The sequence below is a fragment of the Cnephaeus nilssonii genome, assembly GCF_951640355.1.
Source record: "Cnephaeus nilssonii genome assembly, chromosome: 9".
NCBI lineage: Eukaryota > Metazoa > Chordata > Mammalia > Chiroptera > Vespertilionidae > Cnephaeus > Cnephaeus nilssonii.
In genome coordinates, this window is record NC_137080.1 from 83,192,825 (window position 1) to 83,220,743 (window position 27,919).

Below are 27,919 nucleotides of genomic sequence, written 5' to 3' on the forward strand. Positions count from 1 at the left end.
GGGATGCTTTCATCATCACCATGGCGACAATGCAGGCATTCCGCACCACCCCAGCCGCTCCAGGCCTCTGGGCAGTGTGGGAAGGCGGAAAGGCGGCTCCAGCCAGAGCGAAGGCGGTGCCGGCAGCCAGGGGAAGGAAGACCCATTCTTGCACGAATCTTCGTGCATCAGGCCTCTAGTATATTAAATATAAGAAGTGTTGCTTCCATATGGGAAAGAGGTCACGTTTTTTTCAGGATGATGACACAAGAGTTCTCAGAGGAGTTGTATTTCAGTGGGAGTTCCCACTGTTCTTTCTGTGATTGGTGCACAGACCATATAAAGATTATGGGTGCATTTAGAGACTAGGCATGACAAACAGGCTAAATTTATTCACTATAATCCGTTTGATATGTTGTTTAAAAAAATACTTTGCATATCGAAAAATTTCTCATGTAAATATGTTTATCTTCTAAGCAGCCCAAGAATGGAACTACAGCTCAGGCACCAATTAAATCAATTTTTTGTTCACTATTTCTGATCTATGCGTCTCTCTCTACATAGGCTTACTATTAAGCTACATTTCTTACTTGATAGATAAGTAAGATAAGCACCAGCAGGTGCTTCCGATGTAGCTCCATCACCTGGAGGGAGGCAGACCCAATGCTCTGCATTACAATCTTAAATCTCAGGAGGTGGCCTCTGATTGGCCCAGCTCATACCAGGCATCCAGAACTGGAGCTGGCAGTGTGGCTGGAAGGCAAGGCCATGCTGTACCACTCTAACGAGGCGGCTTGGAGGGTGACTGCAGGGTGGGAGCAGCACTGGAGGGATACAGTGCATTAGCTGCCTGTTCCAGCGGACCGTCCATCCAGTACTGGAGTTGATTGTGAGACTATCTACTTGAAAACGTTCTACTCCAAAAATGATTTCATAATCTAAAACTAATTTCCTTTTAAAAGATATATGGTATACTATACAGTTATCTTAGACTTAACAGAGAATGGCTAATGAAAGAGTAATATAAAATATCCCAATAAAGTTCACAGAACAACAAAGAAAGTTAAATACTCTTTAGTCAAGCCTTTTCTCTTAAAAAATATCCTCACTAAAACTGTAAAACATTTCAACAAAAACATTTCTTCAAATATGTTATTTTAAATACTATATCACTTAAGCAAATATTTATACACTATATTAGTCCCTCTGCATACTTGACTTGAATTTAATTCTACCCGTCTGCCAAATATGTTGAAGCTCCAGGTCCATTTTCATTTGCCAGGTTGAATGTTTATTTTGTTTTTCCACATAGTGTGCTCTTTGAAGTGTCACATGCATACCAAATCTGATTTCTTTTTATTAAGGACATACTAGGGGTTTTTTTCTTCCTCCAGTTAATGGTATAGGACAGTGGTTCTCAACCTTTCTAATGCCGCGACCCTTTAATATAGTTCCTCATGTTGTGGTGACCCCCAACCATAAAATTATTTTCGTTGCTACTTCATAACTGTAATTTTGCTACTGTTATGAATTGTAATGTAAATATCTATGTTTTCCGATGGTCTTAGGCGACCCTGCTAGCGGTTCTCAACCTGTGGGTCGCAACCTACAGGTTGTGAACTGCTGCTGTAGAGCCTGTAATGTAAATATCTGTGTTTTCCGATGGTCTTAGGCCACCCTGCTAGCGGTTCTCATCCTGTGGGTCGCGACCCACAGGTTGAGAACCGCTTCTGTAGAGCCCAAGACCATCGGAAAACACAGATATTTACATTACGATTGATAACAGTAGCACAATTACAGTTATGAAGTAGCAACGAAAATAATTTTCTGATTGGGGGTCACCACAACATGAGGAACTGTATTAAAGGGTCCCGGCATTAGAAAGGTTGAGAACCACTGGTATAGGATGTGCTTCTCCTAAGGAATAAGCAAAAGCATGTTCACAATCCCTACCTACCGAAGGTACTACTACCTTCATTAGCTATTGGAAAATAGACACCAACTTTCTTAAAGGAGGTTTAAAACATGTCCACCAAATGTACCTACATTTTTGAAGCCTCACTATTATTTTCTTGAAACCACAATACCGAGACTTTTCTTGTACTGTAGAATATCTGGTTCTACCTAACAGTGACTCTGTATAGACCAGGACAATGAAAAAGTACTAGGCTATGGTGATTTACAAATAACTGCCATTATTTGTTAATGAGGTTTCCCTTTTCTTCTGCTCGTCTGTGTCTATGTGACTCTAATGTCCATTTCAATTTTGTTCTTGCTTTTAAAGAACATTTACATGCCTTTGACTATTACAGTCCCTTAAATATATTTCTCTAAAGAAAACTGCTAATAGCTTTCAGAGTATATCTCATTTATTTTTAAAAGACGGATTTCATATTTAGCATTCATGGGAATTGCATAGTGGTTTACACTTTTTGTAAAGTTCAGTAGCACTTAGATGTCTGGTGCTGGCCCTGGTTTACTGTAGGAAGGAACAGCGTGAGGAGGAGGTAGTTGAGGCCACAGTGCCAGTGATCTTCCTGACCTTTACCTTCCCTGAAAATTAGTACCTGAAACTCTTTTTCTTTGTCCATCTATTATGAAAGTGCAGATTCTTATGAATGCCAGTCTCTCTTTCCTTACCAATATCACAAGGCCGCCTGATTTCCTAGATCCTGTGCCCTTCAGTGTGAGGCATGGGAGGCATAGAGAAAGTAGATGCAGTTGATTGAATAGCTGTATCACTGCTCCAGGTGAGGTGGCTCACACACACTTTTATAGTTTTGAAATGTCTGTTTCCCAGAAGTTAGGAACTGATAGCTTCTCCCAGTGATATTTCTTCTATATAATAATCATAAATGGACTAAGACTATTTTCCAATGTGAACTTAAATAGGTTGTCTGATCTCTTAAATCTTAGTTCCCAGGACTGAAACATTTCTGAAGATTTCAGGACTTCCCTAAGATACAGTATATATGCAGAACACAGCACATGATGCTGTATTTAAGAAGAGAGACCTCAGTCACAGTGAGCTGAAGCAGAGTTCCTGTCTGTGTTTAAGGCAAAACAAACCTAAAATGCAGATCATCTGATTTCCGGTCAGCAATCTCTTCACCAGTCACTCCAGTCTTTTTCTGATGGCATAGAATGTCTCTCAGACATTGTATAAGAATATTTCAGAGCTTATGATGAAAACTCAGTTATTACTGTTAAACACTGTTGATTTAGAATATATGATTGGTTGGAATTGTATTAACCCTATAATGTACCCTAGCCATTTCTCTTCAAATGTATCTTGAATGCCACCTTACTTGCTTTTTGTTTGCATCTTTCTCATCAAGATAAAGCAGTGCCTAAATGTTCTAGGGATCACTTCAGCCCTCACCACCCCCAGTCTGCTTCGGTTATCTGATTATCTTTTCTGTCTTTGATGAAGTTTGGGATTGATGGCTTTTCATTGGGTATATCTAGGATACCAGTAAAGGGTTGAAACAGGTCAAAGACAATGTCCCCATCCTGCCAGCCAGCATTTATGCAAAAGCATAGATTTAAGCACACATTGGAGTGAATCATTTGTCAAGCCTTTTTCATAACACTCACCTTCCTTGAGTTATGGTTATGCTAACCTAATACATGAGTAAATTAAATGCAACTAAACATTTCTTTGTAAACTGGAGTGTCTCAGTCTTGTTGGAGTTAGGATATTGGTTATTTACTTGACTTAATGTTGTCCTCTTCTTATCCCCTGAAAGAACTCCATAAAGGTAAAAGATATAAATAGCATTTTAAGATATAAAATGCTGGTGAGTGTGATGGCAGAGAATTCTCATTCTTAAGCACATTCCAGGTAATGACAGATAAAAATCACGTCTGGAAATCAATGTGATAGAGCCCATAAATGTAACAACTTTTTACTTCACCCATATACCAACTGATAGAAACAGCTACTTGCCACACAATATCCATCCTCTCCTTCCTTTGTCACAAAACTCTGATATTTACCTGGAAATACTGCCATCCAGAGAAAATGCCACATTCCTCTTCTCATCTTGTAGCTAGGTTTGATCATATGACTGAGTTGTGGCCAGTGAAATGTATGCATAAATATTCAATTGGGCTTCCTATTACTTTTCTTAAAATAGAAGGATATATCTATTTTCTTTTTTTGTTTGTTTGAGGATATTTTTTTCATTGATTTTTAGAGAGAGTGGAAGGGAGGGGGAGAGACAGAAACACTGATGTGAGAGAGATACATCGATTGGTTGCCTCCCGCATGCACCCTGGGGCTGGGGATTGTGCCTGCAACCAAGGTATGTGCCTTGATTGAAATAGAACCCAGGACCCTTCAATCTACGGGCTGATGCTCTATCCATGAGCCAAACTGGCCAGGGCCATCTAGTTGCTTACATTTGATTGCTTTATGCAGATGTGGCGCTTTAGAAGCCATTCTGAATCATGAAGACAAAGACAAAGGCCATACAATGTTATATGTCATTTATATCTCAATAAAGTGGGGGGTAGGGACACGAAATAATTAAATAAATAACTTTTTAAAATAGTGGGGGCAGGGAATCGACAGCCTAGAAATATCAGAGCAGGTGCTGGAGGAGACTGAGGTCCTCGTGACTTCAGCAAGTGGTTATGTCAAGCCTCAATAACTTGTCTCCAGACTTAATTTATATGAGGGAAAATTAACTATCTTGCTAAAGCAACAATAATTTGGGGTCATATTGGATGTAGCCAAAATATTTTCATTAGTAAAACCTGTAAATGAGCCCCCTAGGTTGATAAAATATAGGATGACACAAAAAAGTGCATACACACACTTTGAATAATTATAAAGGCAGTGTTTATTAAAATAGATTTCATTTTCAAAATTGAGCTATCAGCTGTTAAAGTGTGTATGCATTTGCTGGGGGGGGGCACTATGTACTTCTAGAGAGTAATTAGTGTCTTAGAGCAGACCTAGTCAGATATAAAAATTGTTTCAGCTAACAGTCACAAGTGGAAGACATTTGATATTCCCAATCTACTTGCAAGGATTGGAGTCTGTTTTGCTTGTTGCTGGTAGAAATCTAGGTGATCACATACAGTCTGTTTTTTGTTTATGCCACTATAATGAACTCATAAGTTGTGAAACAGACTTTGTGCTGCATCATGGAGTTGATCATTCTGAGCTGTCGTGTGAACTCACCCTGTGTAACAGGTTAGGGAAGCTGTGGAGACAGCTTGTCCTAGCCCTCTAACACACTTCTGTTTGGACTCTGTCGGTTCTGAGGCTCCACTTGGGACAGGGCTAAGCCCTTTAACGTAGGACATTGATTCGCGCACCCCCCCCCCCCTTGTTAATTCTTTCCCAGATAATTGATAAATTAAGGTTTTTTAAATATTGAAGGAAATTTTTGTCATGCAGCCTGTGATTTTCAAAGGACTATCATAGCTACAGGACAAGCGTTAATGTCTTAATGTGTTTCAGCCTAAGTCTCATAATAATTTAAAGAGTTTTATTTATAAAAATGTATAAACATCAGGAGGTTAAAGAAATCATTCAGCTTTTATTGGTATGTTTCCTGTCTCTTAAATTCCAGAGGAAAATAGAAGAAAGGATTTGATTTTAGATTTTTTTTTTGTTAATCAAAATATCCATCCTGCTATTTAAGAAATTAAAATACTGTGCTATAGAAAATAAATACCATCTGGGTTGTGTGTTTTTCCACCTCCTCTAAAAAACACTATGCAAAGAGGGTATGCAAAGTATCAGGGCATGCTTCACTTAACTATACTTAGGGATACCTGCTGTGGTACAGTAGTATTCTCAAAATTGTATGATCAAATCATAGTTTATTTCATTATATCATGAATGTACCAGGAGAGCATCAATATAAAGGAGTTCTAGGAGGATTACTTTTGTGCAATGAAGAATCTTAATTCATTATTTTGGCAAAGTCAAATTTTCATTATGTGGGCTTTTGTCATTCATTTCAATGTTTTCTTTTTTAATTCACCAGCAATATTTGAGCAGTCTGATTGTGAAACCTATTGCCCCAGTGATCACTGGGGTTATTGGACTCATCTGGCTGGCTAACTAAACTGCTGTTCCCACTTTCACCCTCACCTGCTCCTCCCAAGGGAAGGCTTCTTTGGAAGAAGATGGCCTTCCCAGACATATGAGAGCATGTTCATGTCACACTAATGTGCTCTCATTTAAAAGCTACAGACTAACAACACACACACATTGTACATATTCTGAAAGTGTTTAGCCAATGTATATGTTCCCTTAACATCATTTTCTCAATCATGAATGTCACTCATCACAAAAGAATATCAAGTCTTCATTATAGCATGATGATTTTTTTTTTATCTTCTACCAAGCTCAATATGCCTGTCTTCTTTCTGATATCTCTTTAGACTGCATGATATTATGACCAGAGCATCAGCTTTGGGATTAGCCTGGCACACCTAATATCACAATTCTATCCCTCTTCTTGTTCACAGTATCCTTGTTACCTTAGACAAGTTACTTCATGTTTTTGAATCTCAGATTCCTTAATTGGATCAGTATCTTACAAGTGTTGGGAAGGATTTGTGATGACATATGTAATGTACCTACCTCAATGGCCAAAACTTGTCTTTAAGAAATAGTAACCTTCTTTGAAAAAATATTCTTTACTAAATGTACAGTATGGCTGAATTCCAATAGATATACATACAAATGGAATTTAGTTTAGATACACTCATAATGACTACAATCAGAACTAGTCAAAGAAAATATAGCATATATGAGAGATCAAGTTATTGGAATATGTATCTAACATTGACTGCTATCCCCTAATTTAAAAAAAATGGCTCAGAAAATGTAGTATTATCTTCAGAAGATACTATGCAAGATAATTCTATAACATTTGTCCACTTATATCTTATTAAATAACTTAATCATGTTAGAATACATTTCTAAATCTTACTAAAACTGCATATAAGCTCAAAGTTTTAGGGTTTTGAGTTCTGTAAAAACTAAGCCTGTTTCTTTTCTTCTACAGGTAGAATTTTTTAGATTACTGCCATTCTTATAGATCTCTAGAACTGTAACATGAAGTATCAATGTCTAGTAAATTATTCAAGGCTGAGGAACCTTTTTTCTGCCAGGGGCCAGTTGGGTATTTATAAGATCATTCACAGTCCATACAAAATTATCAACTTAGAAATGAGCCTGCTATATTTGGTCAAGCATTTAATTAACTCACCCCTGATGCCATGGCAGGGCCAGACCAAGTGATTTCTTGGGCCTTATAAGGCCCGGGGGCCAGACATTCCCCACCCCTGAATGAACTCTTTGGGTAGTTCTACTTGGGTAAAATTTACTTGGGTTATTCTATCTGTATCCATATAGAAACTTTTATATTTGAGTAAGGAGTTTTGTTACAGGAGTAAGTGATACAGTGGTTTGGGAGTAGTAATCTTAAATCTTTCTAGCAATACATCTTACCCTGATGCAAAGCCACACCTGTACTAAACACACCTGACCCTGCTTGGCCTCTGAGATCAGAAGGATGAGGAGTGTTTGGGGTACTGAGGCTGGGTGAAGAGTACACAGGAACTCTCTATACTAGTTTTACAAATTTTCTATAAATTAAAATAAGTTTTTAAAAACCACAAAGAGTCACTGAGCTTCAGTTTCTTCATCTAAGGAATGGAGATAATAATAACAGCTGCTCTTCCTACCACACACAGTTGTTGAGAAGATCAACAAGGCAACATACATCAAACTCAAAAATGCTGCCAATCTGTGCTGTGATTCTTCCTCACTTGACTTCACCCTTTTACCACCTCTGATCTTCCCTTCTTCTTGCTGCCAAAGTTGTCCTCTGCTTCTTTAAAGGTTTTGTGGTTACTTTATTTAAGGTGAAGCACTGCCTCACATCACCAAGTTACTGAAACAATTCTCCTTTCTTCATCTTTCTTTGTAATCCATTCCACACCCTCTGTGTCATGCCGTCATTAAGCCTTCTTACTTAAGAACTGGGCCTAATGGCTACTGACATTTAATCAAATAACAGTTAGAATACATTTACTCATGAGTAAAGGCTGATTAACATTTGGGCACTGACATCTGAGGAAGGGAATTTCATCATCAAATATCTTAACAGAAACCATTTTGTTAAATAACCATAATTACAGGTTTTGCATTTGTGATTCCAGGGGATTTTGCTATTCTGCATTCTTTGAAGCCCCAGAGGCTGCCCCAGTATTCAGGCTACTTTGAAAGACCCAGTTAAGCAGCCAGGGCTTCTCTGCGAGATAAGTTTCCCCAGGTCTTTATCTTTCAAGGATTTTGAACCCACAATTATTTTCAAGATGATTTCTGTTTTTGTTTATTTTTAATTAGGTAGACTTTTAAAGATAAGAATTGAAAGTAGACATTAATTTTCTGAATGTGTAGACATTTCTGCTACTTCCTGTTAAGTATTGAGGAATTTGCATTTATTACATTTGAAGCAACACAATTAGGATAGCAGTTGTATCTCATTATTCTCTGTTGTATTCTCACTATAGTCGTATTTGGTCAAGTCTGTTTCTGTTGTGTGTGTTGTTCAGTGATTAAGTTTTGGCATTTTCAGGAAATCGTGTTCTTTTGTTTTGTGATAACTCGTGCTTTCAGCTAGATCAGTCTCTGTGGCAGATTTCTATTGATGAACTTGCTCATTTCTGACTCATGAAAACAACTCAGCTAATCATGAGAAAAGAAACTTCAGCTTTAAAATGATTAAGAACATTCTCTTTAGGGGAACAAACAATTTCATTTGGTTTCTTTGGTTTCTAATCTTAACTCACATGGTGTCCAGTTGTAAAAGCCTATTTTTCCTTCATAGTATCTTCCCTTGAGGATTTTTCTAGACTGGTGACTTCATTTCTTCACTGGTGCGTAATGTAATGGACTTCATTGTTCATCTTTTCATAGTGTCATCTTCTTGTTGAATTTTTAAAACATGAGTGATTCAGATTTACTGTTAAACATCTTTTGACATCTGCATCTCTTTCAGAGTTTGTTTACAGCTGTATTTTCCTGCAATTGAAAATTTCTAAATGAATACCTTCTTAGTTAGAATGCTTAAGGTTCAATATATGAAGAGCCAGTTTTTAAAATATTTTATAAACTGAGAGAGTGAAACTATCAGCATATATTATAGGTAATGAAGACTATAACTGGTCATTGTAATCCTTCCGTGAGCCAGTTATCTCTACAGCCCTAAACATTTCTGGCAGCACTATTACAGCTTTCACACAGGGGCAGGATTCTGATTAGAGGTGAGGGCAGGTCTTACTATATTGGCTGAGGAGGGCTGAAAGTAGCAGCATTTGTTCGGGTCTATGTGTCAGGAGCACTCCTTTGTACGTGCTCCACAGATAACTCTGTCATTGTTGCAACAGACCACGATATCAGAAGCAAGGAGGGAGTTGATAGAAATGTAGGACATGATTACATTTTAAAGATCACTCTGACTAAGGTGTGGGGATTAATTGTTCCTTCAGTATCTTATGCTGTGCATCCCCTATGTGAAATGGCCTCTGTTTTGAAACCAGATATAAAGGGAGACAGGCAGTGCTAGTTCCTTGAAGGGCCGGTGGTTTTCATTCTGTTCTACAGTTTGGGGTGTTTCATTGAGAAATACCTGTCAAAGGAGAAAGAAAATTGGAGGATTCTAATCCCCTTCCCTCACCTCTGTCAGAGTATCTCTGCTTTTGACACTTTCACTTATGAGGTTCATATAGTAAAAAGAGCATAGACTTTGGAGTAAAACAGACCTGGTTTCAGGTTGCAGCATCCCTTACCTGCTTAGCAACCTCAGCCAAGTTACTTAATATATCTGAGCCATAGTTTCTTCATTTTTAAAATAGGAATCATATCTGCAGTATTTCCCTGCAATTCAGTCCTATCTGGAAGAATTAGAAGAGGTCATTTAAAGGACCATGCAGGCATCTGGCACATAGGGTGGAGTTGCCCAGTGTTAGTCCCCTGCCCCTTAGACTCATGGTTCTCATTTGGACGTGATTTTTGCCCCCAGGGAACATTTGGCAATGTTTGAAGACAATTCTGGTTTTCACAAACCAGAGAATAGTGGGCACATGCTCTTGGCTTCTAGTAGGTAGAGGTCAGAAATGCTGTGCTGTTTAACACCCTACTACAGTGCCCAGGACAGTCCCCACAACAAAGAGTTCTTCAGCCCAAGATGTGAATAATGTCAAGATTTAGAAACCCTGCCTTAGAGATATTCACTTTATGTGATATAGAATATAGGGGATATGTACTGTGTCAAGTTCTGTAAGAGACTTTGGGGATTTAGCAGTGAATAAAATAGACTTAGTTTCTACCATCAAAGAAGTTACATTCTACTTGGGGAGAACTAGACAATCAACAAATAAATACATAATATAATTGTGGTGGATGGTTGAAAGAGTTATGAAGAAAAATGAAGCAGGGTATGGATAGAGAGTGACTTGGGGGGAGCTGCTATCCTATATAATAAAGAGGTATTATGCAAATTAACACTCATGCTCTCACAAGATTGCTGCCTACAACCAGGCCAGCAGGGGGTTTAGTGAGGGACGACCAAACAACTGAACAAGCAGGCTGCGTGGGATGACCAGGCCGGCAGGGGGCGTAGTAAGGGACTACCAAATCCCAGTAGGATCAGGCCTAAACGGGCAGTTGGACATCCCTCTCACAAACCAGGACTGCTGGCTCCCAATTGCTCGCCTGCCTGCCTTCCTGATTGCCCCTAACCGCTTCTGCCTGCCAGACTAATCACCCCCTAACCACTCCCCTGCCAGCCTGTTTGCCCCTAACTTCCCTCCCCTGCAGGCCTGGTCACCCCTAACTGCCCTCCCCTGCAGGCCTGATCCCACCCCAACTGCCCTCCCCTGCTGGCCATCGTGTGGTGGCCATCTTGTGTCCACATGTGGGCAGAATCTTTGACCACATAGGGGCAGCCATCTTCTGTGTTGGAGTGATGGTCAATTTGCATATAAATATTTTATTAGATAGGATAGAGGCCTGGTGCATGAGTGGGGGCCGGCTGGTTTGCCCTGAAGGGTGTCCTGGATCAGGATGGGGGTTCCCTTAAAGGGTGGAGTGGCCTGGGTGAGGGGCCTGTGGTGGTTTGCAGGCTGGCCACGCCCCCTGGTGACCCAAGCGAGGCCCTGGTATCTAGGATTTATTTATCTTCTATAATTGAAACTTTGTAGCCTTTAGTGGAGCCAAGCTTCCTGCTTGCTCCATGGCTGCAACCATTTTTGTTGGGATTTATTTATCTTCTATAATTGAAGCTTTGTAGCCTTGAGTGGAGTCCATGGCTGGCCAGGGATGCAGAAGCTTGGCTGGGGGCAACTCAAGCCTCCTGCTCTCTCCAGCTCCATGGCTGCCGCCATTTTGTTGGGATTTATTTATCATCTATAATTGAAACTTTGTAGCCTTGAGTGGAGGCCTGGGGTGGCCAGGGTGTGTGGAAAGCTTGGCTTCCTCCATTGCCGGGGAAACCCAAGCCTCCTGCTCTCTCCGTGGCCACAGCCATCTTGGTTGGGTTTATTTGCATACTCGCTCCTGATTTGCTGGTGGGTGTGGCTTGTGTCTGTATCAGAGTGATGGTTAATTTGAATATTACTCTTTTATTAAATAGGATGGTATGGTCCAGTTTTTATGTCTTAAAAGATTACTCTGGCTGTTATGCAGTGTTGGGTAGCAGAAGAGGACAAGTGGAGGTAGGAGCATCCATTAGGAGATAATTCATTTATCCAGGGGAGAGATGGCAGTGATGGCCTGGACCAGAGCAATAGCAGTGAAGGTGGAAGGAGATGAAGTGGTTTATTCCAGATATATTTTAAAGATATAGCTGGTTGGACTTGCTTAGAGGGAATTAAACTGATGAAGTAATCTAAGATAAAACTTTATTTTCAAAGGAAAAAAATCCTTATTGAAAAACTCAGCAGGACCCTCTCTTGCTCTGTGCAGAGCTCCATATATCCTTGGGGAGAATGGTGAGAGCCCTCCAGGCTGCACTGACAGGCTTCCCCTTAGCAGCATTTTATTTTAAAAGAGCCAGACCTTCCCTGTACCTAAGTGAAGACAGCCTCGGTTCGGTGTGCATGTTAAACTGCTTGAGAATTTGATCTTGGCTACATCAAAATGGAATGGTCTACAGTATAACTCAAGAATAAAGAGAAAGTATGAACTGAATTTTGTGTAATAGTGGCTTTCTACACATATTTTTCAGGCAGTGTTGTGAAGCTTTACTCTAAATGACCAAAATATTTAACTGTATCCTTGTGTATTTGCTAGACTCTAAAACCATCTCAGCTCATCCGGATATGACATAAACAATGAGAATTTTTAGTTATTCAGAATACCTAAAGAGCTTACACATATTAACCTAGTATGTTCACTTTTAGAAATACAGCCAAATAAAAACCACAAGAATGGGATACAGTATCCTCAATTAGGAAAATAAAAAAAGATGTCAGTCTTCTATTACGTTAAGAACTAGTTTGGGCAGAAATGCATATAGCTTTTCATATTATTTGCCAGCTTAGTTATTACAGAGCATGTTTGCAGTTTCAGGAGAACATTAGTAAAAATTAGTACTAACACCACATGGAGATTGACAGTTAAACTCGGCTTTGGATTGTATGGTACTAGGTTATTGGAAAAAAAAACGACACTTTTCTTAGCACGCATTCTATCCCAGGACAGGAAATGTTTTATTGCGTATAATTTTCCCCACTACTAGTTTAATAAATCCATATTTAAAATTTTTAAACAGACATTAAGCCAATTTTAAATGTATTTTTATTTTAATAAAAACTGTATTTTCCTTATACAACCAATTTATCCTCACTCTTGATAGTTTAAAATATAGAGAAAAGAAAAAACTTTTATAGTTACATTGATTAATATAGACCCCAAAAATCCAATATTTTGAAACAACTCTGTTATGAACTAATTTCACAAATATCCCTTTGTGTGTTTCGTAATCACTAATGCTTTGTACTTACTGAGAATTACTCACTTGTTTTTAGCACAAAATTCCTTTTAAATCCTTTGAATGTCCTCCTGGACTCCACAGTTATTTCTTTAGGAAACTTCATGTGATTAATACAGTCTTAATACCTTAGACACACAAAATTGGTAAATTATAAAAATCACTGGGAGAACAAATTAGCACCAATGGAAACCTTTACTGTTTAGGCTACAAAATATGTTTATTCAGTTATATAATTCAGAGAAAATTCTGGGTCAAACTTAAATAAACATTTGATTTGAAGATTACATCAGTCAGGATTTTGAGCTGACTCGCTCAATATTGCAGTAACATATTTATATTGTCTCTTGAACATCTATCCAAGCATGTGCTTCTCTCTGTGATTTTCTGCCTCTTGATTATTTTTGTGTGTGGACATTTATTTAATGACCTCTGTAAGTCAAGCAAAATTAACTCAAGGGGAAAGATTCTTTAATTAAAGTTATTTTCTGATTGTAATTCGCTTAAGAAAAAAATTAAAACAGTACTGAAATGTGTAACTGCAAAGTAAATTTCCTAGAACTACCCCCAGAGATAAATACTATTTAAAGTATAATATATATGCTTCTAAACATTTGCACACTCATTGTGTGGTGTGTCTCTGTGTGTTTAAACATAAGCTGGATCTAGGTGCCTACATTCTAATTAACAACTTGCTTTTTCCGTTAATACATTCTTACAGCTATAATTTCTTAGGAGAGACAAAAGTAGCACACATAGGAAAGTGCAGGAGAATAATGTATAAGAACAAATATGTTTCAGAAGAGAGAAATCATGTCACCTGGGACCTTCAGGGAAAACTTTCTAGAGGAGGTGGTACCTATCCTGGAAGGGAAGGCATTAAATTGCCATGTGGGTGGGAGAGGAAATGGCCAGCACAGTAATGAAGGAGGGGCAGGGGACAGCAATGAGGGATATGGCAAAGGATGACAGGGAGAAAGCAAAGAAAAAAATTAAAACAGTACTGAAATGTGTAACTGCAAAAGTAAATTTCCTGGAACTACCAACAGAGATAAATACTATTTAAAGTATAATATATATATATTATACTTTATGTCACATTTTAGTGAGAATAATGTCTGCCTACCTAGAATGGGTCAGATTATGTCTGCATTTATACTAGTAGACCAAGCATTTGAACTTGAATTTGATGGTGAGAGCCATTTGTTTCCGTTTATGATGCAGAGAGTGAGAGTGGTGTGGGATGGAGAGGGGGGAGGTCTTGCTGTGTGCTGAGGCCTTTTCCCTGTTTCTGTTTAACATTGTTGTGCCCAGATGGGCTGGGAGCTTAAAAATGTGGAAGGAACCAGCTAGGAACCTGTTGCAGTACTCCAGGGCCAAATGATGAGCTGGGCATCGGCATAATGGCAATGAAAGTCCACTGAATGGTTCAAGGGAGACTCACTTGACTCTTGCGTAGGGGAATCTTCAGTTACAAACTGACCCAGCAGCAGAACCAGTACCCTCCTGGGCACTGGGTTGCCTCTGCACAATCTCGGTAAACCCTTAACCTTCCTGCACCTCAGTTCTCTTCTTTACTGTGCGTTGGGGATATGGTTTCTCAGTTTGTTCACCGTTCTGTGATCTTCACTGATCTGTTAGTGTCCTGCTGCCAACAGAGCACAACATACATAAACACACATGCCATGCCATAATTCACATGTTGCCGGGTTGCTGGCTGCCGCTGCCTACCACTCCTCCATCTGAAGTTTTCAAGTTCAGCAACCATTTCTGTCTAGCATGAAGTAGGTGGTAGGTTACCATTGGCATTTTGCCTTTTTCGTGCAGGAAGGACTTTGCATTTCCAATGTAAGACTTCTAAGAGTAATCAAAATAAGATTTTTTTAAAAATCTGAGATGGAAGTGAGAGCAGAGAAACTTTCATCTTGGTTTAAAAGTTATGTTCTGTTATTCAGTATTGCTGAGGAAAGATAAATGTCATGTGTCTTGAAAAGCTGCCAAGAGATATGCCAGCACAGAGCTTCTATAACCTGCATATGCTTCAGTGAAAGCCTGTGGAGGATGGAAATGAAGTGTGTGCTGTGTAAGTCCTCCAGCCTGGGACGCAAGGACGCAAACTGGTGCCAGCAGGGCAGACGCTGCCCGTCACGCTGAAAGGCTTATTCAAAGATACAACCAATTTCACATTAATTGAAATAAAAACTTTAAACCAAAAATTTAAATTAACAAATATATACTAAGCGTCTGCTGTGTTCAAGATTAAACAAACACAAATTGTAGTAGGTACCGCATCATAGAGATATTTGCTTCCCTGTTTTCATTTAGGTAGGACCCAAAAAAAAGTTTATCTGGCATGGCATTCGCCTTTCTTACAATATTTATTTTACAATAACCAGAAAAGGCTGTAACTTCTTGGTAGTGAGATGAGTAAACAATTAACATAACTTATTCTGGTTTACATTTTTAAGAGCCATTCCAATTCATGTTAAAAATATTGTTGAGTGTTTAGAAAATTTTAGAAGTAATTCTTTCAAAAGTAATTTTTCTATTTCTGCCCCTATATGGTAATCCTTTGCCATATGGTAACACTAGTGAAGTTCCATTTCAGAAAAACCTCTGAGTGTGTAGCACATTTTTGAGTGTTCAAGAGCACTGCTACTTTGGGTGGTGGGCACACGGCACAATATACAGATTTTATAACGTAGAAACCCACACCTGAAACCTATATGTTGATGTTGACCAATGTCACCCCAATAAATTTAATTTAAAAAAAAGAAAGAAAGAGAAAGAGCACTGCTGATGCCTAAAGAAGCCACGGAGTGGGTGGAGCTGACAGATGACAACTGGACTCACAGATACGGGAGCTGACTACCCCAGCGGTGACCTTACATTCATGTGGCAGTCTGAGATCAGAAGAACACTGAGTAATTGGAGAATGTTCAGTATGAATAAACACTATGATAAACTTACTCTGATGATTCAGTGATATACCACAGACTAGGTCATTTAGGACCCAAGTTTTACTTTATGAACTGTATGCTTTAAATTAGCTGTTTATCTTAAAGGTTATGATGTCGCTATATGTAAAGAGTAGGCATTGTTATTCTGATCATGCTGTTTTACTAGGTTTGTAATTTTTACCTCTTGCATCTTTTCCAGAGCTTTTTTTACTGTGGCAGGAGTAAAACAGGACGGCCAGTGTGTGCTTCCATGGGGATTAGAACAGGTCGTCTGCATAGAGCAGAGGGAAAGTGGAAATAGGACAACACAGAAAATAAAAGCCAAACTTAATTTAATCGTTGGCCAGTGTCTTGATTTTTTATGGGTCTTTGGTTAAAAAGCCTACCTACCCTCTCTGGAATTCATACAGCTTGATTACTGATATTACAGTTTCTGATTTTAGATCAGCCAACAAGAATTTATATGCATTTCTTTTGCCTCAATCCGTCAATCCATCTGCCCAGTCATTCAGCGAGCCAGCAAACATTTACTGAGGCCCAGTAAATCCAAGCTAAACATTGGCCAATACTTGATTATAGAAGCAAAACACAGTTACTGTTTTTAAAGAACACAGAGTCCATGAAGGTTAGGTATTTCCTTTCTTTCCCAGGACTTAAGGTGATAGTGTAAGGACAGGAGGTAGTATAAGCAGATGCTGAATGGTGGTAATTCTTCAATAGGCCATATTGGTCTCTCTTTTTTGGTTATTTAAAACAATTCATGGGGAAGAGAAACATCACCCTCATCATCCTCATATCCCAGGTTGTGTCTGATTTCATGTTGAGCTCACTGGACCACGCTCTGAGCAGTGTGCATGCTTTTCCAGGCCATGGCTCACATAGGAAATGATAATATTTTCATGATGCACCAAGGTCAATGGACAAGGCAACTTTTAGCCAGATACTACCTCTGGGGTCCTGTGCCCCTGCCTTGTGTGGCTCCCAGAAGGTTGAAGAGAAACAGTGACTCCACACACCTGTGGCACCTTTGCAGCATCCAGTACATTGTCAAGTCCATCACAACCTGTGCACTCGGCACTGTGTGATCCCCGGGTTGTGCCTTCTTTGTTGAACCAGGGCCCCACTAATTTTATTTTCTCATGAACAGTTTGGGCATGTTAATTAAAGGGGCTACAGAACATGTTTTAGTAACACAATGTATAGGGTTTACAGAATTCCAAGGAGAATTATTGGAGGTATAAAGTACTACAGGTTAGAGACAGCTTTTTATAATGAAACCAGGCTGGCTCAGGAATCAGTAGGCCTAGGCTTCTGACTTCTCTCTGAACCTCAATTTCCTTATCCTTAAAATTAGAGGATGGAACAAGGTGAAAGTTAAGCCACCCTCTAGCTCTAACATGCCATCATTTTGTATGCCTGTAAATCTTTGCTGTTGAATTAACTGCTTTGCACTGTTTGCTGTGTGCTAGGCACTTAGTGAATGGTTCCATGCATTGCCCGAGGGCCAGCTTCATGGGACTCCGCAGATCTAAGGTTACTGCTTAGGTGACAGAGGAATTGAAATCAAACTAAGATGCTGAATGAAGAAAAGAGAACAGACACTGAAGACAGTGTGGAAAAGGAATGAAGCTAGCTGTAATCGTTGAAAGGCTTTTAGTATCTCTTAAATGTAGTCAGATGATAGGCTTTGCGGCTCAGAATCTTCCAGCTAGCCACACACCTCAATTACAGCTGGCAGCCTGGCAGCCTTAACCTCTTAGGATCAGTACTCCCACTCCCATTTCTAGAAATCCTTACTGCTGGGACATCAGTGACCTAAGCATAGTTGTAAAAGTCAAATCTTGATTATTCAACTTGGTAGAAGAAAAGTTCATCTTAAGGATCCCGTCAGGAACTTTGTCTTTTTCGTGCTTATCTAAGCCCTTTCTGTCTAGCACGTGTTGGGTGGATGAGGCTGCCTAGCTGGAAAGTAGCAAAGAAGACCAATAGTAATGCTGGATAATTACTATTTAAAAGACTGGCTACGTTATGGTGATAGCCATTTTCCCTGATTCAGACTAAACTGGTAGCACTTGTTCATTCTGTGAATGTTTGTTTATTTACCATGTCAGATATTTTCTAGAAATTCAAACCTGAGAAGTTCCTGCTATAGTCAAACTCAGACAGACAGACAGACATGTTAGAGTATTATCAGCCTTCGAAGTATTTATAAACACAACTAGAGGCCCAGTGCATGAAATTCATGCATTGGTAAGGTTCCTGGGCCTGGCTGGTGATCAGGGCCGATTGGGGCCTTCCAGCTGCCGGCTGGGGCCTTCCTTCTGGCTGCCGGCAGTGGCCTCCTTTCTCCTGCTGCTGTTTGCTGGCCTGGACCTTCCTTTGTTGTGCGCCACTCCCTGGTGGTCAGCACACGTCATAGCAAGTGATAGAACTCCTGGTCTTCCAGTTGAACTCCCATGTGGACACTACATATTATTAGCCTTTTATATATATAGATAGTAGTTGATTTATGTTCAAAACACAAAAATTACCCCATCCTTACTTCCTGTTCTCCAGTAGTAAAGAATGTTGTTTTAGATACGTTTAAAAAGGACAAAACTAAATCATGCATTCACATATCAAAAAATACTTCTAAATACATAAAAATTCACCAAGTATCATACCCTTAAGGACCATGATGTTTCGTATCCACACACGAGGATGCATACATACGTGTGTGTGTGTGTGTGTGTGTGTGTGTGTGTGTGTGTGTGTAATATTTACTTGCATGTGCTCAGAAAGGATACTTGAACTACAGGGTAAATAAACAAAAGTCTTGTTTTGTGTCAGTGCATATATGTGTTTGTATGTGGGGGGAGATTAGAAAGGAAAGAAAAAAGAGGGAGGGAAGGAAGAGAAAGAAGGGGGAAAGTACTCAGTGGTCTTAGAAGGAACTACAGTAGTTAGTAAGTGTTAACTTGCCTCCCACAACCCCATGTATATCTTTTCTGTATTGAGCCAAAACTAGTGTACCATTACTCATCCCATCAACTGATATATCATTGGAGTTAAATTGATCATTCCCCCCAAACAAATGAAATGAAAAACAGAATAATTTTAGTTTTAAAAGATATAAAAATATCCACAGACATTGTAAGTGGTACTTATGTACTCCAACAACTATGATAAAGAAAACTTGCTGAAAGTCCTTCCAAAGCAGAAAAGAAATTAAAATCTCAGGGAATTTTTTTCCTTTACTGGCCAGAAATTCATTCCAAGAAGTACCAGCCTGTCTCATTTCAAAATGCTTCCCTTGCCAAGGAAGCGGAAGCGGTCGTATTCTTTCCCACCAAACTGTGGGTGAATTATAATTATCCTACCTCGTGTGGGACAATGAAGCAGCAAACATCTGCTCTACTGAATCAGAAACCCACGAGTGAAGCTATACCAAACTGTGAGTCATACCTGGACTCAGATGAAAGGATTTGTGTTGTGTTTACCTTTTTCTTTATTTTCTTTGCAATTTAAAATATGGATTCATGTTCTATGTAGCTCTGGCTTCATGTTCTAACTGAAGGGAAATCTATGGACCCCATTTGTTGACTCCTATTTAATACTTAAAAACCCCAGCTTCAGGGCAGATGGACCGTAATCATTAATAACAATTTTCCTATGTGACTGGTTATTGTCTTCTCACAGTTTTCTTTCTTTTTTTCCGTTTTAATTAAAGGAGGGTACACTTTAGAAAATTTAGAAGTGCACAATCTGAGAAGTGAGGTCCTTTGGTTTCCTCTTCCACTATAATGACAATAGCAGAGGAGTGGAAAATGGTATTTTAAACGTTATTTCCAAAAGAAACAAGCTTCAAAACTGTTACTTTTAATTTTATGTGTCATGGTATTTTGGGTAGTGCTAATCTATTCGCCAAGAGTAAGGCAAGGAACATGGAACTTCAATTCTAAGTTTTAGCTGTGAAAACATATACAATAGTCTAGTTGCTTTCAAAGTATTTTTGTGCCTTTTTATTTTTATCTATTAGAGAGCAGAAAGACAAACTCGAATTATGGATTCAGCCCAATATGCAGAATTCTGTGAAAGTCGACAATTGAGTTTCTGTAAGTAAGCCTTTAACTTTACTTCATTATATGTTTAAGAGAGTGTGTGTTACAGATATAGCAAAGTATGACACAATCTGTTCCTTGGAAATTGGTGAATTTAATATATGCATAGTTATAACTGCTACAGAAACAGCCTCCGCATTGTTGGGGAGCCTATAAAAGATTTTACCCCACTCTACTGTTTTGCAATTAATAGTAGTAAGAGATTTTAAAGGGTCTGAGTAATACACAGAGAGCTATGTTAATTATTCACATAGGTTTTAGTCAGAAAAATTCCTTTGTCTTAATATTCCCATTTTTCATTTCAGTTTCTTAGTCATATTTGCTCTAGTATTGCTGATTGTACTTGATCCATAATGGACTCTCTTGGTACAGTCATGACATTTAAAAGCCCTTTATACATATTAATAGATACCAAATTTTCCATTTATTTACACATACTCATATTGCCACAAGACAGACCAATGGTCTCTTCCATCTTTGTCCCTGTTAGCCAAATTTCTTTATTCGTGCTCTTGTAATACTGACCTGGTGGTAAATTAGTGCTGTCCTGACAATGCACACAGGCTTACTACAAGTACATTAAGACCCATGATAAATAGGGGGCTCAATTGTGTAGCAAAACATCCTCCCAGTAACAGTTCAGTGATGACTAAGACTCTTGGGGTAAAGGTCAAAGAGTAAGTGTAATGAAAAGTCCAGTTAAAAATCTGACAAAGTAGCACATGACCCTGGTTTGAAGGATTATACACACAATGGTGTCTTTAAACAAAGAGCTATTATGTGGTCACAATAACAACGTATTTGAGTTGGAAAAAGAAAATGAGAGCTTCATTTATAGATCATAAAGTGCAAATAAATGACACATTTCAAATAGTGCCGCATGTAAATGTCAGTAAAATATAGGAAAACATGTTTTGGAAGATTTTTTTCCTAACTAAATATACTTTGCAGTCTGACTAACAATTTGGCATCATACATCTGTGAAGCATTAAGTAAATGACACTTCAGATCATGGCAATTTCAGCAAATGAAAGGTTTTTGTATTGTAATTTTTAGGTTTAAAAATGGCATTCAAGTCTTTTATAAGTATAAATCTCCAGTTTATAAAGTAACATTTAGTGCTATTGAACTATTTTTTAAAATCATATTTTAAATTTAATTCACTTAAAGGAACAGAAGTGCTATTTTCACATTAAAACATATAGTCTAATACATCTTTTATTTGATAATTAGAGTTTTAATAAGTCCACTTTTTTGTTTGTAATTCAATAATAGACTGTATCAGGTTAAAAGTTAATATATTTTCTTTCTTTACAAAATAATTATAGTATAAACAGTATATTATGCTTAATTTTTTTTTTAATTTAAAGAAGAGAGACTAGGGCCTTTAAAAATGTTTCTTTATATGTTACCCATGGGTGCTTCATTATGAAACCTTAGTGGGAGAATCTGTTTTATATGCCAAAGTGCTGTGGTTGGGAATGCTGAATCCAAGGGGGCAGCAGATTCAGAGCTGATACCCACACTGGTCAGACTGTTGGGCCCTCTTCCTTCCTCCCCTTCTGATAAACTACTGGGATATAGGAACTGTGATAGATATATCCTCTTAAGTAGTTGATCATAGCATTCATGAATTGGGACTACTGCTGTGTTTTATCTTTTTTTCTCTCTCTTTAAAATATTTTTTAATTGATCTTAGAGAGAGGAAGGGAAGGTAGGATAAGGAAAGAAGGAAGGAGGGCGGGAGGGAGGGAGGGAAGGAGGGAGGGAGGGAGGGAGGGAGGGAAGGAGGGAGGGAGGGAGGGAGGGAGGGAGGGAGGGACATTGATGTGAGAGAGAAACATAGATCTGTTGCCTGCTGCATGCAACATGGGTATGAGCCCTGATCGGAAATCAAACCTGCCACATTTTGGTGTACAGGACAATGCTGCAGCCAACTGAGCCACACCGGCCAGGGCTACTGATGCATTTTAAGATAACAAGTCTATAACTTTATAGGCTGAGGTTAAGTTGTAGAATTGGGATACTGGTCAAATTCACTAGTCTTTTGTTTTATATTTATATGTCAATAGTTGTTTCCCTTAAAGTCTTTTAAAGTCTGATATTAATTTTAATTACAAAGCTTTAATTCAGTTATAATTTGATAAATCTTTTCCCAATCCCTTTCTTTCAACCTTTTGTTTAATATGTGGATTTTGTAAACAAATATCTAGGTGTTTTTTTTAGTCAATCTGAGGGTCTTTTTGTATTTTAATTGATGAATTTAATTTAGATGTAATTATAATCTGGGTTTATATATGCTGTCTTGTTTTGTCTTTTAAATTTACTGTGCTTTTTTATTTACTATTCTTCCTTTTCTTTGTTCTGTTGGACCAATTGAGTGTTCTTCATTCCATTTTCCTTAACCAGTTTGGATATTATGTATCCTATTTCTATTATTTTAGTTGTCACCTTTAATATTTTAATATACATCCCTGAGTTAAATTTTTTAAAGTTGGTAAGTATGTAAACTTGCCTTCTCAGCCTTGTTAAAGCACTCATTTTTGTCTTAAAATGGCTTTCTATTCCCTTCATATTTATTGATTTTTTTTTTTTTGAGAGAGAGAGGGGGGGGGGGGGAAGGAAGAGGGATACAGAGACAGAAACATCATTGAGAGAAAACCATCTATCAGCTGGCTCCTTCACGCCCCCTACTGGGAATTGAATCGGTGATCTCTTGGTTCATAGGTTGATACTCAGCCACTGAGCCACACCAGCTGGGCTTTTCCTCGTATTGAAATGATAGTTTAGTTGGGTAGAAAATTGTAGACTAGTAGTTATTTGTTAAAACATGATTCCATTGTCTTTTAGCCTGCATTGTTGGTAAGAATTCTATCTACTTGCTCTATATTTTCCCTGTGGGAGAAACTAAGAGAACGAAGATGTATTACCTCCAGGCCCTCTGGTATATGGGGAAATGTAAAGGCTAGCAATCTATAGCTGACCAATGAATATTTATAGAAGGAAAGAAAGAAAGAACCTCTACTATAAAAGATCCCAGGGAAAACCATGTCCTCTAAGGAAGACTGTTCTCAAGTAACTCAAAGAACAGTGATTTTGACGAGATTAAAGTTGTAGGAGAATTTCCAGAGTGACCTAAGTATTACAGAGGCTCTGTGGGAAGGATCAGGAATGAAAAGACCGGTGAGAAGGGATGAGCTAGAAATAATAGAATAGTATGCAGGGAGGAGAAAATGGAAAATTGGGAGAAACTTGAATTTTGCTAGTGATCTAGTGATCATTGAAGAGAAAGATAAAAAAATGTATGAGGACTAACTTCAAATTTTTATGTGAAATTATTATATAAGGTTGTCCAGCATGGACTGAAAACCCAGGTAGTATGAGAAAGCTAATAATCCTAAGAACTTTCAACTTTTCAGGATTCTATTTAAATGTTGATCAGTGTCCAGGGTTGCCTTTTCTCCTCATATATTGAGAAGAGGGGTGAAGGAGAAGGAACTCATCCATTCTGATGCCCCCTCACTTCCTGATGGAAACAAACTATCATGACTCAGAGCCTCTGTGCCTCCTCTTCTGGAACCAACAATACCCTGAGAGGGTCCATCTCTGTGTACTTTTGCTCCAGGTGACAGGGAGGGAGGGAATTAGCTCAGAGCATCTTCACCTGCTGCTGGAATAGCAGTTACCCAAGTGGGTGTATGGGGCCCCTGTGGCTATTTAAGATGTATAAAAAGGTTTGCAGCCTACCCTTCCATTGAAGAAAAGTCTTTCATTTGTTTGTTTGTTTATTTTTTCATTAATTTCTCCTAGAAATACTTATTGTGAGTCTGCTAATGCCAGGCATTGTTCTGGGTGCTGGGGATATAATGGTGGACACATGATTCTTGTCCCTGTATTCTCAGTGCTTAAAATCTAGAAAGAAAGTTCTAATGCTGTTGCTTAGGTGAACAGATCTGATGGCATACTAAGAACTATTCTTTCTCTCACTTTTAAAATAAATTTTTTAGAGCATACTCACAAGATATCTGTCTCTGTGTTTTGAACAATCTGTCAGAGGGAAAAATGAATCAGGTACATTTTATTGATCTTGCCAAATTGCTGCCTGTTAACGTTAACTTCAGAAGTATTCCGCATATGTTAAACAAGTGTTTGTGAGCTATTGCAGCTTACTAGTTAGATGGAATGTTGCATGTCAGAGAGTATTTGGAAGATTGGTTACTTTAGGGAGATAGCTTTAAGGGGGATTACCATAATTCTGCCACAGTTGACAACTTTGCATATGCACTTCGATAGCAGGACTTAAGGTCTTCTGTGATTTATTTAGGAAAAAAACTCTTCTGTATGTGGAATCCATGAAGACTGTATCTGTGAGGATCAAAACATCATGCTTTGAGTTACTGTTAAGTGTTTTATAGACCTGTGGGACCAGATTAATCAAAAGAGTAATTGTTGGTTTTTTTTAAGACGATTATGTTATAGACATGATAAAATCTTCATTATCAATCTTTTCCCTCTAGGTTAATAGTTAAATTAGTAATATCTAATGAAGGCCCTGTATCTAGTTAGACTCTGCTTAGCACTGTGGCACTTTAGAGAGATTTTGTGGAAGGTTCCCTGTGTATTTTATTGGTAGATATACTGAGAGACAGACCCATGGTGTTTGCCCACAAAGAACTTATAATACAGTTTGAGAAACTATAAGCAGACATGAAAGGATGGCTGATAAGTATTCAGTAAATGACTAGAGTGGGGAACTATATCTTTGGTCTGTATGGGCAGGATTCATATGAATAAAGAATGATAGGAGGGCAATCACAGGGCTAAACACAGGGTTAAATCACAGGGTTAAACACAGAGAGATTATACTCAAGGCCAGGTGACATTTTCATAGGGAATAATATAAAGGCAGGTTGGATTAGTCCATATGGTTCTGAGAGTCAGGTTTAAGAATTTGGACATCTTTGTAACAAGGAAAATGTAATCACAGTATTAGATCAGGCCAGATATCAGTTTATTCTATTTAATTCTAAATTCGCTACCTTAAACCTATTCTAATAAGAGACACATGTTGAAAGGTATTATAAGTACAATTTCTGTATATTCCTTTTTTCATCACAGGTTGGTTTTTTTTCTTGCAGGGTCCCCGCCCCCTCCCACCCCCAATAATAAGTTAAAGTTATGGCAAGCAAGTAACTCTTCTATTGTTATAACATAAGCTACTGTTAACTGAAAACTTTCTGACATATTGGAAAAAGTGCTAAACATTAAGTGGCTTTGTATACTATGTTATGTATCATGAATACAAAATAAAGGGCCCAATGCATAAGAAATTTCTTGGGGCTAGAATATGTAGATTAATAAAACTTCAAAAAAATTGTATATTGTATGCATTATCTTTCATATGCAATTTTCAAGAGACATTTTTCACTTTGTGATAGTAATTAGCAGTATTAAAACAGTTAAAGCCCTAGCTGGTTTGGCACAGTTGACATTGCATAGGCATGTGGAACAAAGGGTCCTGGGTTTGATTCTGGTCAAGGTCACATACCTTTTTTGTAGGCTCTTCCCCAGCCCTGGTGGGGGATGGGGTGGGTGGAGGGTCATTCCGGAGGCAGCCAATCAATGTGTTTCTCTCACGTAGATGTTTCTTTCTGTCTTTCCCTTTCTCTTTCACTCTCTCTAAAAGATCAATGGAAAAAATATCCTTAAGTGAGGATTAACAAAACAAAAAAAAAGGCACTTCAAAAATTAAATTTTCTATACCTGTTTTTGTTGTTGTTTTTATTGGCTAGCCAAAAAAGCCTCCAAATTTCGGGACTGGTTGGACTGTAGCAGTATGGAGATAAAACCCAATGTTATCGCTATGGAAATTTTGGCATATTTAGCATATGAAACTGTGGCACAGGTAAGAATTCTAATCTGTCATATCAGCCCTTACATGGCTGCTTTCTCCTTAACCCTGTCCATGATCAGTGCTTACTCCACCTGCTGCTCCACCAGGGATGAGAACAGCCATGAGTTCTGCTATGACAGTCTTATCATTTTCAGAGATTTAGTTCAATTATGTTTCTTTGCATCCTCAGCTCTGATGGTGGTTAGGGTAAAAGTGGCTATTTCATGCAACCTATTCCAACTAGAAATGAAACCATACATAATTTTTCTCAATATTGAATTCCAAGCACACATCTTCGATGTTTAGAGATTAGTTTTGATCTTCAAATACTTTTCTAAATATGTCCAATCTATTTGAATGGGTGCAAAAATCTGAGTCTAGACTCCACCCTCTAATATGGTCTTTAGACCACAAGCATCAGCATCTCCTTGGTTCTTGTTTAAAATGTAAATTCCTAGATTACACCCCAGAGCAGACCTATTGTATTAGAGTATGAGGGCTTTGTATAATTTCAATATTAAAAATATTCTCTGTAAACCAGCATATGCCTAAAGCCCAAAAATCTGTATTTTAAAATGATTGTTTAGTGATTATGAAATAAAGTTTGTGAACCACTCCACTGGAAGGTCAGAACATATCATTTCTGTTCATGGGAAATTTGTATACCAGTCAATGAAAGCATGTGCTCATGTCCACAATACAGAATTTTAGGCAGACAATATTCTCAATAACATTTGGAATATACTGCTTTTTGGTTTGCCACTTCAGTGACATAGATTATTATTCCCAGTTTTCTGACTTTGTTTCCATTGCTTTGATCTCCTAGTTAGTGGATCTGGCTCTTCTTGTGAGGCAGGACATGGTGACCAAGGCAGGAGACCCGTTCAGCCACGCCATTTCGGCGACCTTCATTCAGTATCACAGCTCTGCTGAGGTAAGTATCGAAAAATCCGTCGGACACTTCTATGGAGTTTTTTTCTCATGTCCAGTATTTATACAAATAGTTCTTTGGAAAAGATTATGTTGGAATTTGTGGCCTTTACTCAAAGAATCTTAAGACAGTCAACATTCAAACAAATATTTATTAAGAACCTGCTATGTGCCTGCTCCTAACATCCACTTAATACTATGAACTTTTTCACCTTTTCCTTGTCTTATTTAGCTTTCCCAGCCATTCAATTAAAGAGAGATAGTTGCAGGGCATTTCTCATTTCCATGGGAGATGAACCACTGGTTTTGGTGATTGAATAACATTGAAAAAAGTTATCTATCTCTTTGTGCCTCACAGATGAGAGGATTATTAGTCATGTAATATTAATTTCTGACATTTATTGATAATTTTACATTCTAGTTATTGAACCATCTCTAAACATGGTTTACAGAAGCACAGCTCCATTTATCCTTTGGTATAGATTGGCCCTATCCTGTGAGGATCACATCTCTTCTGATCCAGTTTCTCTTATGAGATCCCCACCTGTGGGGACTGCAGTCTTTGTGCCAACTTTAAGGCTTTATATAATTTCAGTATAAAAAATATTCTCTGTAAAGCAGCCTGTGCCTAAAAACCAGAAATGTGGTATCATCCATTGAATGAATTTACTAATATTTGACCTTTTTTACTAGCAGTTTCATATAATTCAGTCTAAGAACCATAGAGAAGGCAGCACAGAGGTTAGGTTAACATCTACATGTATAATTGTGAAGTAAGCTGTAGATCAAGTTGGGTGAAACATATAACCTAAAAATGGATAAGCCCCTTTGATAATTAGATGAAAACTATAAACCCTTTCCTCATAAACACATTTGCAGATTTTGTATACAATTTCAGGGTGTTCAAAGACCCTCTGAAACCATTCTATGGACCCTAGGAACTCCCAAGTTTAAGTAACTCTGCTCTAGGATACCTAGTAAATCCATGACTATATACCTCGTATGTCTATACAGCGTATTATTACAGGC

General features: G+C 38.3%; 1 protein-coding gene across 4 annotated transcripts in view; it reads left to right on the plus strand.

Moving 5' to 3' along the window:
• Positions 1–27,919, plus strand: part of SUPT3H (SPT3 homolog, SAGA and STAGA complex component) — a gene marked incomplete at its 3' end in the record, with an annotated part of 452,601 nt that overhangs the window by 315,840 nt on the left and 108,842 nt on the right. For all 4 annotated transcript variants that reach the window (XM_079780447.1, XM_079780446.1, XM_079780448.1 and 1 more), the window contains exons 7-9: positions 19,986–20,061; positions 25,860–25,972; positions 26,787–26,894. In XM_079780447.1, the coding sequence (XP_079636573.1) occupies positions 19,986–20,061; positions 25,860–25,972; positions 26,787–26,894 (297 nt within the window). The remainder of the gene's footprint in view (positions 1–19,985; positions 20,062–25,859; positions 25,973–26,786; positions 26,895–27,919) is intronic.